Below are 15505 nucleotides of genomic sequence, written 5' to 3' on the forward strand. Positions count from 1 at the left end.
AAAATCAGATTGCAAAGCAAAATATACTAGGTGAGGCTGGGTTTTTAAGTATATATGAATTAAAAAAAAGACTGTAAGTTTAGCAAGATATTAAAAATAATCGACACTGAAGGTGAAATTATTTTTACTTTTTATTTTTTGTTTCCTGATTGTTTACAGTTTTGAATGTTTCCATATATCACTTTGTAACAAGAAAAAATGCCATGTATATAAACATATATATGCTATTTTTTCAAATACCTATGGCATTTTTGTTACAAAATATATGTATATATATATTTCTATGGCTTCGATAAATGGTAGTTTTTAAAAACAAAAATTACATATTTTATATTTAATAACATAATATTCTACACACACATACTGTTCTGTGAGTGGAGATAAATGATGGATGGATAAATGGATGGATGGATTAGATTAGATCAATGGTAGATGGATGGTAAATTAGATGATGGATTAGATCATAGATAAACAGTAGATTAGACGGATTGATAGATGATGGATTCGATACATAGATGGTAGATAGATAGATAGATAGGCAGGTAGACAGATAGATGTCCAGGAGGCGCACAGAGCCAGATGTCTAGCAAGACGGTGTGTATTGAGCTCCACGCAGTATCAACAGTTACAGGTTAAGCAAAACGAGCGAACGTCCGGGCAGCTGTGCCTGAGCCCGTCTTTTCTCCGTCAGGTGGACGCCCACGGCAACATTCTCCTCAGCACCCTGGAGATCAGGAACGAGACGAGCGGCTCGGAAGTGCTCACGGGCGGGAGCGACCCCAAGGCCACCATGTACTCGTACGACAGCGCCAGCATCCAGTACCGCAAGCCGCTGAGCAGCCGCGAGGCGTACGGGCGCTCGCTGGACCGGCACGGCGCCCACAGCAAGGGCCGCCTCCGCAGGCGCGCGTCGCAGCTCAAAGTCAAAATCCCCGACTTGACTGATGTGAATTCCATAGACAAGTGGTCCCGAATGTTCTTCCCCATCACCTTTTCTCTTTTTAACGTCGTTTATTGGCTTTACTATGTACACTAAGTTCGGTCCCCATGGTTCCTAAACGACTACTTTCCTCTTCTCTTAGTTTTTAATCCCACAGGTCCCCAGCAGCGGTACTGCTGTGCTTTTTGAGGTAAGAGATTCAGTCATCCAATTGGTTTTAGGTCTTGCATATCAATTTTATTACCGCACCATGTTTACTTAAAAAAAAAAAAAAAACTCTATTTTTTTTTCCAGTCTACTGTGGTCCAGGTTATTGGCTCTTTCAGAGCTCTGTTAATTGCCATGTTTACAAACAAAATACACACAACGAGAGAAATTAGATAGGCAGATCTTTAGCAGTTCTAGCCGCCCTGGATTTGACTGATTATTTTTTGAGTGAAAAGGAAAAGAGGACCCAGCTCTCTGTGTTCATGGCTTCCTGGTCAACTGTAACAATCTCATGCTGCCAAAAAACAACACAATTTCCAGGATCTCAGAAGACAAAGCCATTGATAAGTTACAGATTTCCAGGAAGAAGGGAGAACAAAAAGGAGCCTAGAAGAGGAAGGAAGACTCCCCTCCACCCTCAGGCTGCCCCAGGTCCACTGTAGGAGGGGGTCCCAGCTCCACGGAGGAAGAGGGAGAGACTGGCAAGCGCTACCCCAGGTTGTGCAAACCCAATCTGCCATCTTCACCTCACCTTTAAGCTGGATATTCTGAAAAATGCTTCTTTCTCAGACTTCCAGTTAATTAATTCTAATTAACATTAGAATCCAACCTGGTAGCCACTGGGAACATTTTTCTTTTCTTGTTAAGTATAAGGAGTTTGGGGAGCAGTGACCATCTTTAAGCTATTTCAGATGAGCAGCCCTGAACTTACTTCCTTAGCCTGGAATCACTTGACACTGTGTCATGAAGCCATGGCATCACATTGCCCTCGTTCCTCCTGTAGAGAGATTGAGAGAAAGTTGGCGGGGGCAGGTGGGCTTTGAAGAAGAGGGTGGTAAGAAATTTTTGCTTGAGAAAAATATTGCCCTTTCCATGAGGAAGGCGAGATTTATGTGCTGTGAAAAGGGTGCCTGGGCAGTCACCTGAACTGCCAAATCTTTAATCAAATAGTATATATTTCTTAGCCTTCCAGGGAGCGGTATCTAATGGTGACAAGGTAGCTGCACAATGCTAGTTCCTCAGCTAGCATGCCTCTGCTTTCCGAGCTCTGCATTCCAACACCTGAAATGAATGCTTCAGGAAATGCACATACACCCATTTTGGTATCATGCTCCTTCAACACCAGATTTCTACTTTAAAGAAAACCTTCAAAACAGCAAAACCACAGAATAACAACAACATCACTGAGCCTTCAAACATTTACAACAGCTCTGAAAGTATAGCCCTTGTCTACAGTCATTACTGCTTCTGCCTTATCTCTGCTCATGGATTACTTTGCTCATCATAGAAGGAGCATCCCTCAAGAGCCCAGCACACAATTCTAACCATATCCAACCAACTAGAGTTGAGATTCATCTCATTTTATGTCATTAAAGCCTCATTATTTTTGTGTATGTGTTCAGCCTGAGCATATAAGAATTCTATGTGTTCATTTTCAAGACTGAGTGAAACCCAAAGTTGGCCAAACAGTCATGAAGGCAATTTGGGACCTCATCTATCGATGTGATATAAGAGTTGAGGTAATAATAGGGATGATTGCCTCTGTTTGACGATCTGGCTTTCTCCCTAAGGCTGTGATGAGGGCCCATGTTTACAATTGCATCAGCTGCTAGAGATTATAAACTTAATTTAAAAGAGGAAGCTGAATTTCTACAGATAAACCCAAGGAGAGTTATGAGGTGTTCTTTTAGAAAGCAAGAGGAAAAGAGAACCCCCAAATAAATACATGGTTATGCTATATAGCTAATGTATGTTGTAAGAATATAAAAACCCTGCTTTTACTGGAAAAATTATCTCAGTGGTTTTATGAGAAATGAATCAGGCATTGGGGACCAAATTTCATTTAAGTTTTCAGTTGTATAATCACAGTTCCCTGGTCAAGAAAATCTCCAGCCTCTGGGAATGAAGTAATCCATTTTGAAACTCTGTTTAGTTAGTTCTTTGGCAGGGCGAGATGCTTTTCCATCGTGAAATGCCCAAATAGACTAGAACATGGCCATACCAGTGATTGTAAGGTCAATAGTCCCAGTGACTACCCAGGAACCACTGTGTAGCCATTTATTTTGAACACCGGAAGTGAGGCTTTTGGCTGATACCTAACAAGAATTAATCATTCTGATGTCAAAACTCTTTTAAACGTTTTTAAGGATGAAATGCTAAATCAGAAACAAAGTATCTGTTGATCTGTGTTCCATAACAAAACAATTTCTCTTTATTTACCTGTTTAGATCATTCTTCTTAGAGAAGATTGAGTAATTTATAGTTTTATTGTTATTATCTTGCCTTAAAAGTCTAAATTTGATGCTTGTAGTTTTAGATGTAAAGCATCTCTGAGAGAAAAAGAACATTTCGAATTCTTATATTTTATCCTTTGTAAAATGTAAAACTAGTAAGCTGGAATCTACCATCAGGCACGAAATGGTGTCACTGTAGGCCTTCCTGTATATAGACAGTCACAGCTAGCATTACACAGATTGTGTTACATAGCTCTGGTTTTAGAGGCAATGGCAGCCAGAAAAATGGAAAAGCTGCCATATTCCTAATTAATAACCTCTGGCCTCACTTCCTTCTTCGGGACACCTCCTAGCCAAATCCTCCCCAATCTCTTTCCAGGCTGAACAGTACACAGAAAAAAATCCTTCCATCTCTCCCTCTCTACCTTGTCTTGCCCAAATTGATGACATAAAACATAAACATTGCTAGACATTCTTAAGTGCCCTCAAACTGGTCCCCATTCCTGAAAGATTCAGATTGCTACATTTTAGAGGGGTTACTGTTTAACGATTTTGGGGGTTGTTTTCTTTTAGCCATGAAAATAGCCATAATCTCCTGTATTAACAAAGTGGCAGCAGGAGCTGAAAATTGCACAGATGCACTCTCTTATGCCACAGTCATGTCCAGGGGACCCAATGTTCATAGTTCATAAACTGTGAAATAAACTGAGTCTTAGACTTAACCTGTATAGACCCAGCAGAAATCCCATCATTTATTTGACAATGATGACTTCACACTCATTCCAACCAGTCATGATTCTTGACTTAAAATATCAGGGGTGACATGTGCATTACACTCACCAGCTTTGTGAGGCCAAGACCCAGGTAAAGACATATTTTTGGCTTGAATTATCCAGGATTGTTGCCCCCATCCTCTCCATTGCCAAATAGAAACAGCAGACTCCTTGCTGACTAAAGTGTTTTCACATATACCATCTTTATTGTCCATTACAATCAATGAAGGATCTTGGAAATGCAAAGAGAAAATGTGGTGCAGAGAATAAAGTTTGGTTTACGGATCCAAGGATAGGCTTTCTTACAAAGCATTATGTACAATACACAGAATTGTTGACCAAATTCAATCTTTTGAAAATCAATGACTGCTTTCTAAATATTCATTTCAGAAAGAGTTCAATCAAAATTTGCCAAGTGAAACAAACAAACAAACAAAAGATCTATTTATAATGTTAGAAGGAAAAGATCTCCAAGATTTCTTATATGAACAATTTTTAATAGTATTTTACAAAGGGTGATGTGCCACAGTTTTTTTTTTTTCCCTAAACAAATATAATCAAATATTTATCCCAGGAGGGAGGGTAAAGGAATGTGCAAGCATTTGTTCATGTTGGTTCATCAGCAGTTACTGGGACGAGGAGGACAGAAAAACAAACAAAAATACCTGCTGCTTGAAAGCAAACAGTCAACACAGAGGTCAAGTTGTTAATAGAAGGTAGAATATTATGTAAACTTCCTTGTAAATTCTGTACATAGTTCATGGAACTGTTCCCTGTGGCGTTGTGGTCCTCAGCTTTTGGGTGGATGTTTGAAAAATATGAGCATTGTAAATAATGTAAGCTTACAAGGCACTCGCTTTTATTCATGAAGTGAAGTGACTAGTGATTTGGGCCCAAACCAGAATCCTTTTAGGTCTTTCTCTTTCTCTGACATTGTGTGTGTACAGTTGTGTAATTCTGCCAGGTGTCTGTGATCACTGCCTCATGCCTCAACCCCACTGAAAGGGACTGGAGCTACCAAGAAGTCTGCACACCTGTGGGGCTCAGGAACAGCACACCAGCAGAGACAGGAATCTTAACGAGCTGCTCCTGGAACTGTGCCATGAAAAGTTTGACCTGTTTTTATCAGTCACTTGTGGCTACTCATATATTCAGATACCAAATTATCCATGCTGTTGAGGGGGTCAAGAATAGAAGACATGATCAAAATCCACAGGGAATCCAAAGCTTCATTTGCACCAATAGCTTTCTTTAGCTTGTACCTTCTTTCCTTCCACAAGTTTTCCCAGAACTTCTAATAAGAATAGAAATGGATGGATGGTTGATCAGGGTAAACAGTCAAATGTGCAAATGATGGGAAGGAGAAAAGGAGGAGATAGCCAACGACATTGATAACACCAACTGGCTGATTCATGCCTGAAAGATCCAGAGGTGACCATGTCACTGATTTTGAAAGGTAAAAAGAAGTACTGGTATAAATGGACTGGGTATTAAGACAAGTATTTTTCAACTGGGGGCCTGGGATATGTTTGGTATGTGCTAGTTAAACTTAAAAGAGAATCTGGTAATTAAATTTTCTCAAATATATTTCTCCCAAGTCCTGGTATTCTTGAAAAAGTCTTCAGAATGGTGGGATATTATGCCATAAGATGTGTTTCCATGCAGACTGGCAGTCCCAGAGAGGGTGATGGTATCCACATAAATTCAGAAATTCCAAGCAAGTAGGGAAATAGATTGGTTTCTTAGCAACATTTGAGAGTGATCAATGTCTTTCTTGCAGGTAAGAACTTAGCAAGGCAAGGCTTTTATTGCCAGCAATTTCAGTGCCAGGGGAGTGCAGGGAGCCATCATTGCAAGACATTTTGGCTCCAAAATGTGCCAAGTAGGGTCCACAATCAATTAAATAAGAATAAAGCCCTGTTGGAACTAATCAAGTCAGTTTCTAGGTCCAGAATACATTGTGCTTTTGCTTAAATCCTGCTTCTTCCAGATAACTGAAATCAGCTAAGCTGACAGAAAACTCCACTGTTAGAGGCTGCAATTTCACAAAAGAAGAACTGCAAACCAGAAAATACTAAGTTCCTGGAAGGATAAGCATAGTTTTGAGTTTGTTTTTATTTCTCCAAACCAAGAATTTCCTTATTCGAACTGAAGAGATCTAACAGATGTTTGTTTTGTTTTGGTTTTCCTATTTCAAAAAGTCCTTGGTAGGGCTTCCCTGGTGGCGCAGTAGTTGAGAGTCCGCCTGCCGATGCAGGGGACACGGGTTCGTGCCCCGGTGCGGGAAGATCCCACATGCCGCGGAGCGGCTGGGCCCGTGAGCCATGGCCGCTGAGCCTGCGCGTCTGGAGCCTGTGCTCCGCAACGGAAGAGGCCACAACAGTGAGAGGCCCGCATACCGCAAAATAAAATAAAATTTAAAAAGTCCTTGGTACATCAAGGGACTGGCAACCATTCCTGATTGGCCCCTAGATACTTTGTCCACCCTGGAGCAATCAGCACTCATCACCAAGGCTTCAGTAGGAATTCGGTGTGGGAAAAGGAGGTTATCTTTCTGAACCAGTTGGCAAAGAAAACCATTCTCATACCTGCATTTTCTCTCCTGAAGACAATAGAAAAATAAATCAATAAAAATTGTTTCATAAAAGAGAGCCCAAATAACATTATGCATTTGCCTTAAGTACACAGGGTCACATATTCACTAACTTAAAACAGCCCCAGTTAGAAGCCAAAGGATAAATAAGAGCAATCAGTATTGCTGTCTGGTTCCTACTTCTCCCTGGGTTTCCTTTTGAAGAAAAACAGGGAAGGGGGAACATTTTCCAATATAATTTTTTATAGGTGAAAGCTATTTAAATACGATATGTTTATGCATTTTGCAAGTTTGGCAATGTAAAATAGATTACCTCTTTTGTGTTCATTCCTTCCTGGCACCATACATCATCCTGACTCATGCCTTAACCCAATGAAATTAATTCATTTATTTTTCCTTTCTCATTTCTAAACCTCATAAACTGTCTTGCCCATGAATAGCAGAAAGCTTAAGCTTCTTTGGACTTATACTGCATATCTTCAATTGAATCCACAAAACAGTGAATTTTAATAATTTCCCCAAATTCCTACTCCTATTGCCTTTAACAGAACTTTAGAGGTAGCTACTGTATAATCACAGTAGCCTCCTCTGAACTGCCTTGGGTTATTTTTCTTTTCTGCTTTTCTGTCCCTTATATACAGAATACATATGTTTACCTAAACCTTCTCCCTCCCAGTCTAATTCAAAATGAAATGGAAATAAAAATCATAAGCTCAAACCTAAGAAAATTACATTATCTACACTAAAGTTTGATGATAAGACCATCTCCTTACATTATAGTTGCAATGTGGTGAATTCACACTGTATCAATTCTTTTTCATCAAACTCGTTTGTGCACTTCTTCAGTTTTAATTGTATACCATTTAAAAACCTATTATTATTCCGCGCAAAATGGCTAATCATTTACACAGCACACCATTAGTTACAGACTGTCCTCTAGGAACTTGACCTACTTCATCCTTTCTGTATCTGATTCCTATTACAGATTTCCACTTCTATGCATTACCCTATCTACTCCTCCTCAACCTTCTAGCAGACATTAAATATAGTTAGTAATTGGACAGGTCATAAGGCAAACTGTCTAAATTGCCCCTATAAAATATGTGAACATCTTTTTCCTCCAAACATTTCTGTATTTAGAGAACAGAAATTTCTCGAAACATATACCAAGCAATGTGCAGCTTAACCTTAAAAAGTTAACTATAAATGAGCTGCGTGGTGGGGAGAAGGAAATTATAGTGAACAGCAGACACCTTGGAATTAGGATTTTGTGACCTGGGCTTTATGCTGTCACTATCACAGCCCAGTCGTGTGACTATGGACATTCCACTAGATGACCTCCAAGTTCCCTTCCAGTACTAAATTTCAAAGGGAATTTTAGAGAGGTTCATTTGTGTAGGAGATTACCAGAAAGATACAGGAGTCCCATGGCCTCTGTTAACACAGCCCCACAAATTTAGTTATATTCCTTGTTGCATGTCTTTGGGAGTAAGCCATCTGGTATAAAGTGAACTGAATTCAAAACTTGTTCACCGTCCTCTAAAAATATATAGAGAACATAGAGTTAAATTTTCAGGCAAGTGGCCAAAAAAATATTTTATGATTTTAGTAATGGTCTACACTACAATATTTCCCTCTAAAAGCACTGGAGAGTCTCAGATAACATAATCATCGTGGTCTCTATTTTCAGATATCTGAAAGATGTTGATCCCTTAGACCATTCTCTCTAACTCAGTCAGGAATGGCCAAGGAATGCCCCTGCTGAGTGGAAAAGCCAACTTCTAAGCAGCATCTGAGCAGAAATGCTATTTCAGTGCCTTTCCATATTCCTTCCCATCCTAGACGCCATCACTGTCCTGTGTCCTGTAAGGGGAATAGCAGGAATGACTGAGCTCTCAGGCAAGAGGCAGCCACCCATCTATTGGAAAGGATTCCAGGTCTGTTATCCACTCTCTCTGCCCCCGCTTCTCCCACCTCCTCCTATCCCTCACTTAAATCATTAAATCTATCAAATGTTTTAGGCACAGCTATGGCAAAACTGAAAGTTTACTTCTTAAATTGCAATCAGCATTTCTAGCTATTCACATTTTTAAAGATGCATCTTAGTGTCTGAACAAGATCCCTAATGAGATTCCTGCACACAGATGTTCAAAACTTTTTTTCCCTTTTTTAAAAAGATACCTTCCATCTCTAAACTTTCATGATTCTCCTGAGACCCCCTGACCATTCAAAACTGTTAGGAGAGTGCCTAGAAATTCCTCCCTTCCACCATAGGTCAGCCTATGAATGAGATAGTCTCTTTTTTGTAGAGTTGTCCTAATATTCTGCCCCTCGACCTCACACACCCCACAAAACCTTCCTATGTACAGATGTATTCATCATTCCTCTTAAAGTAGTGAGCTAATAGTTTTCTATTTCTGGTTTCCCACACTTTTTTCCTAGAGATGGTTTCATATTTAATTTCATCTTTTTCAAAACAGAGGAAGCATTCCTAAGTCTTCAAATTTTCACCAAGCTGGATTAGTACTTACTAATATGTATATCAATTAGGATTCATTTAAGTGCAAGTAACAAAAGATACAACTAAAAGTAACTAACAATCAAAATGTTTTCTCATATAGTAAGTTAGAAGTAGCGTAGTTACTGGGTTAATTATTTCAATAGCACAATTATGTCATTCAGGACTCAGGTCCCTTCCCTCACCAGTTCTTAACTCTGTATGTTATCAGCAGCCATTATGGTTGCAAAGTGGCTACACTTATGCACTTATATCAAGTGGAAGAAATAAGGGAAAGCCCTGCCTTGGAATTTTTTTTTTTTTTTTTTTTTTTTTTTTTTTGAGGTACGCGGCGGGCCTCTCACTGCTGTGGCCTCTCCCGTTGCGGAGCACAGGCTCCGGACGCGCAGGCTCAGCGGCCATGGCTCACGGGCCCAGCCGCTCCGCGGCACGTGGGATCTTCCTGGATCGGATCGGGGCACGAACCCGTGTCCCCTGTATCGGCAGGCGGACTCTCTCAATCACTGCGCCACCAGGGAAGCCCTTGGATTTGTTTTTAAGAGCAAGGACATTTTTCCCAAAAAACTCCCTCAACAGTCTTCTCTGTTGTCCCATTGGCCAGGATTAGATAACACATCCATTCCTGAACCAGCCTCTGATAAGAGGAATGGAATTATCATGATTGGCTTACAACATTAACCCCAAGCTGCCCACTGTCTGGGAAAAAAGGAGGTTGGGTGGGGAATACATTAACAAAAAGAGGGAAGAATGGCTTTTGGGTAGATATCCAATGATGACTGTCACACATTGGTCTAAGGCATCAAAAAACACTTTCCCACACATTATTTCCTGGTTTGACCTTCACTACAATACTGTGAAGTTAAGATGACAATACCAGTATCTAGAAACAGAGGCTCAGATAGGTTAAATGATTTACCCAATATCTGATAACTAGTTAGTGACGGAGTTAGGATTCAATCTCAGTTTTTCTTGGCTCCAAAGGCAAAGCTTTTTCCACTCTACTAGACTGCCTGGATTTAATCTTTTTACCCTGATGATCCAGATTGTGAGTAGTTCAAAGATGAGTGGAGAGTAGGAGAAAAGAGAGTGATTTCCTCTCCCAATATCTCGATACTGTGCCCAGTAAACACTCTTGCTCTTGTTTGTAATCCTTCTCCATCCTTCCTCCATCCTCCACACACAAGTCTTTCATTACTCTCTCGAGGGAAAGAGTAGAAGGAGTAGCTTGTACAACATCTAAATAGCCTGAAGTGTGCCCCAGTTTGCCTGAGATAGGGCCAGTGTGTAATTATCAATAGACAATTTTACTCTCAAAAGTGTTCATTTAGATAACGAGTTATATAGTCACGCTAATTATGAGGTCTCATGATTCCCATACCTGGAGGATATGGGAAATATTAGCAAGTTAATATTAACACCTTGGAGAAAACATCTGGGCTCCCTATGAATCTTATTATTATTATTCTTTTGTGGTACGCGGGCCTCTCACTGTCGTGGCCTCTCCCGTTGCGGAGCACAGGCTCCAGATGCGGAGGCTCAGAGGCCATGGCTCACGGGCCCAGCTGCTCCGCGGCATGTGGGATCTTCCCGAACCGGGGCACGAACCCACGTCCCCTGCATCGGCAGGCGGACTCTCAACCACTGCGCCAACAGGGAAGCCCAGCCTATGAATCTTTTATTCACGGCTGATCTCAGTCATGCTCAATTCATTTCTCATTGTCCCCCTCACTCAGCTTCAAGCAAGTTAATCCTTCCGCTTTCCCTACCCTTCCACTGCAGTGGCCACCTATCATCCCAAAATGTTCTCGTTGCTGTGCTTGAATTTTTACATTTTATCTCCAGCTCAGCCTCCTCCTAACTCCTCCCTAACGGAGTACGAATCCGGCCAACATCAGCCAAAAAGCCATCATGAGCAAACTTCCCTCATTCTGTTCACCCTCCCTCTCCCTTCACCCTCAATTCTTGTGGTCCTTTTGTCCAAAGATAGTTACTTCATTTGTGTATTTTCCAGTAGTTTTGCAAAGTGATGCTCTGCCTCCCTAAATAAAGCATAAGGTCTTTAAGGGTAAATGCCCCATTTTCTAATTCTTTTGCATTGCCCAAAGCATCTATCATTCTGTCCATTGTAGAGAATCTGTACATGCTGATTGAATAACCTACGTTGCTAAATGTAGCAACAGAGAATGTCCATAATGGACATTACTTTCAGAATTATAGATAATACCTTGTGAGGCAGGTGTCCCTGCTACACTCCCCCAAGATATTTTAGTCCCATAGAGCCTATGTCTGCAACCTCTACGTAGATTTTTTTTAATGCAGCTAGAGTTACAACTGAACCTAGGTTAGGGTCTGTGCCGAGTGGTCACTGAGATATTTTCCATTGTTTATGACTACACAAACTGAATCCTAACACCATCATTCTAGAGTCTGCCAGTCTAGCAGACTTGGACTTTCCATGCTAATTACTACTGCTTTTCCTCTATGGAAGAAGGAACTGTTTTATTTAAAGTTTCATTTTTCCCTCGTTTACCCAAGTTTGCCTTGTTAAAAGCCTTTGGATCTAGATTCTACTGGGCATTTACTCTTGAAGCTGGGACTACACTGCATAATTGGAACACTCCAATGTGAATTCTAAGAGAATCCTCCCAGAGAGTATGGCACACCAAATTTCATTTCTGCCAAGAAGTAAATAGAAGGTTTAGAACTATCTAAGGGGGATGGGCAGTTCTTGACATTCACCACTGTCCCTCAAGACTGAATAAAACAGATGTACAGAGAAATACCTTTTCTGCCCCTCTCCTTTCAGCAGCTAACTTCCCTGTTCTCCTGTTATATATATTATTTACTTCTTTGCATAAAAGATATCATTTGCAAGCCTTACCTCAGAGTGGCAACCAGCCACCCCAGTTTTACTAGATAACATTTTTCTACTTGATATTTCCCCAAATACATTGAATTGCAGTGTAACTGCTTTTTCTTTTTTAAAGCGAATCAATTTCATGTTAATCTGTTTCCTACATCTTTTTGAAATACTCACTGGATAAAGCTTGAACTATTTTCTATTTTGCAACAATGCCACTGAGACATCTGGGGGGACGCCCCTTGATTATTCTAACTCACTGTATTGTTGTGGAAAACAGAATCATATACACAAGTGATATTTCATATTCAGAACATCCACTACTCTTCTAAGTATGGAATACTACTGATTAGATATGCATATATTCATTAACTGTGTTGCTCAACTCCTTATTGTAGAGAGAGCCAATAACCCTCGTGTTAAAAACTACCATGTGGCATTATTACAAAGTCAAGGTTGAATGAGGGTTTTGGAAATTCCAAATGATATAAATGTTTACAGGGGCCAAACTTTTTTTTTGACATCTTTAAATAAGTTTTTTTTTTTGAACGCTAGGCAGCATTTTGTGCCATTGTGATGGGAACCTAATGGCTAATGTGAAATAATGTTGTCGTGTCATTTAAAAGTTAATGGAAATGTAAAGAGGAAACTTTAATACTGCATAAATACAAATAAAACTGTCTTTGAGAGAAACTCATCTGGGTTAGGGTGGCTTGCTTGAAAAATTCTCTTGGCTGTCCATAATCTCTGAATAATTATTTCACTCCTCTGTCTTTACCCAAGGAGACTCAACTTGAGGCAAAGATCTTTATATGGTGATTCAGCAGGTTTGGGAAAGCAGGACTCATTAGGCTAAAGATTGGGAAAATTACTACCCTGCCAGCAATGGAACACCTCTTTGGCTACCATCTCACCTAAAACTTGATTGAATCCAAAAATTAGCTGAACTTTCCAAACCGGTCTCCTACTATTTTAATTCACAGCACACTGTACTACATAATTGGATCTTTCAAAAGCAGGTGCTAAATGTATACAGAAAGAAATTCATACCTTCCATTGCCTCTTAAAATCCATTATGCTAAATTCACCAAATACGTTAGAAGATGTTAAGTGTTTTGTTCCTTGTGTTTTCTAATTTCCACTAATCATTTTGCTGAATTGTCTATTACCCTCCTACTAAATGTGACTTTGCTAATTCATATCCTGAATGGTATTACACAGCTCTTGTAAATAAAATAACCCCTATTCCCCTCTTTATTTTTCAGCAGGCAGAACTCCTTTAATTACAAAGGTACATAAATTACAATATATTAATGTTCTTTTGCTCTTTTGACATAAGCATTTGCTTTCTTACATAAGCAGATAATACTTTTGTATACCTACCAGACCACTAAAAAGCTCAAGGGCAAGAATGAGTATTTCCAAAAACCTACAGAAATTTTAATGAAATGAGACAGGTTTAACCAATGCCAAGAAAGAAAAGGTAGACTCCTTACTTTTGTAATCCAACTTTCTATTTTGTATCAGTATATACCGTATTTTCTGATTGAAACTGCTGTTCTCTCTAATGAAACTTGTGCTTTTCTGTAGTTGCTTTTTACATTTGAAATCAAAATTTCATACAGTATGCTTGACTTGTACCCTTTCTGTTAGGAATTTGATTAAATATCCTAACCGTTTCATTCATTCCTTTTTACATGCTTAAAGTATTTGACGTTAGGCCTTTGCTATCTCAAAAATGATCTGTGGACAAAATCCATGAAGCCTGAAGACTGTGATTTATACACATGAAAGAAGAAATATATTTCCTGTTTAGCAGTGAATCAGTGACTAAGAAGCTGTTCAGTGTCTTCTGATTACTGACCCTTTTACCCTTCATGGCCTTTTTTCTACTCATCATTCATTGAGTAATCATGTATTCTTGTAAAATGCAAAATCAACTTACATGCAATCAGGTATGGACACAAGAAATGCTTGTGCTCTCGATTTCAGGACTCACAGTCTCATACCCTAGCACTCACGGGACTGTGGTTTACTCAATATTTTGTTAATAGTGTGGCTTTGCTATAAAATAAGTTGCTGTTTTCTTTGCTTTGGTACTACAAGATTTTAAATGTTGCAGCAAATGAAAGAAAGAAAACACCTTTGAAGGCTGGTGTCAAAAATCGTCAGCTGTACTTACAAAAGCCGTTGTGCAGCTTCTGAAATGAAGTTTATTGCTGTAAATATGTACAATTTATGTTAGCCTGTTTATTCCTAAAACACAAATAAAACTTTTTTAATTAAAAATGCCTACATATAAAAAGCTTACTTTGTACTATGTTTAAAAACATGTAAGATTTCAGGCATATCTTTTTATAATCCTTAAAAATGTTTAGAATTCTGAATCTTTCATTTGGGAGCTTTTATTATAAAATTTAATACAAAACAAAATCCCTTTATTTGGAAGAAATTCTTTGCAGTATTATCCAACAATTGGGAGAAAAATGCCAGCACTCTTCCAGGAGCTTATTTCTGTACCGCTTTGATTTTTTTTTATATATATTCTTTAAGATAACATGCCTTACAAACATTTGAACATATGGAGTGTTTATATATTAGGGAATAAAAAAAGAAGAAATGAAGTTTCCTTGTATTCAAAAATGATGCCTAAAATGGACTTTAATAGCATCCATTTGTGAGGTGCATTATGTCATATTTCTTTTAAAAATCTCCACTGTAAATATGAATAGTAGAGTTGGGCTATTTGTCAGTCTTTCCTAATTTGAAGACTTCCAAAGTCTGAACTCATTCTCTCCCTTCACAAATAATATGTTGACAATAAAATAATGAACAGACAAAAGGTGTGAAGCTCATTTATCTGTTAATTGGTGATTAGTAGAATTGCTTTTCAATAAGAGTCTAAATTCCAGCCTAGAGATGGCTTTAACATTCATCCAGCAATATAACTGGGAATCTGCACTTTATCATCAGAGCCTTGGCCTGCAGAGTTACCAGGGGTTTAGACACCCTACACTTGGCTACTCTTTCCAGAAGACTATGTTATACAATGGGAAAAGAAATGGCCATCCAGTTTTATTTAAATTAGAAAGTAACAAATATATACATAGCATTTTTAGGATTTGCTATAGGGATTATAAATAAGAAGGAGCTAGCATAAGGTAGGTGTTTGTGTATCTGTGTTGTCACTAGTACCAGCCAAGAATATGGAGAAACTGGAACCCTTGTGCACTTTTGGTTGGAATGTAAAATGATGTCATGGCTATGGAAAAGAGTATGGAGATTTCTCAAAAAATTAAAACTAGAACTACCATGTGATTCAGCAATCCCACTTCAAGGTATTTATCATAAATAATTGGAAACAGGCTCTCCAAGAGATA

The 15505-nt window shown here is 39.1% G+C and overlaps 1 protein-coding gene across 1 annotated transcript in view; it reads left to right on the forward strand.

The window, feature by feature from the left end:
* Positions 1-3774, forward strand: part of GABRB1 (gamma-aminobutyric acid type A receptor subunit beta1) — a 412251-nt gene extending 408477 nt beyond the window's left edge. Inside the window, exon 9 of the mRNA XM_059067285.2 lies at positions 692-3774. Within this exon, the coding sequence (XP_058923268.1) occupies positions 692-1036 (345 nt within the window). The 3' untranslated portion in view covers positions 1037-3774. The remainder of the gene's footprint in view (positions 1-691) is intronic.
* The last annotated feature ends 11731 nt before the right edge of the window (positions 3775-15505 follow it).

Source organism: Kogia breviceps, chromosome 6 (assembly GCF_026419965.1).
Source record: "Kogia breviceps isolate mKogBre1 chromosome 6, mKogBre1 haplotype 1, whole genome shotgun sequence".
NCBI classification, from domain to species: Eukaryota; Metazoa; Chordata; class Mammalia; order Artiodactyla; family Physeteridae; genus Kogia; species Kogia breviceps.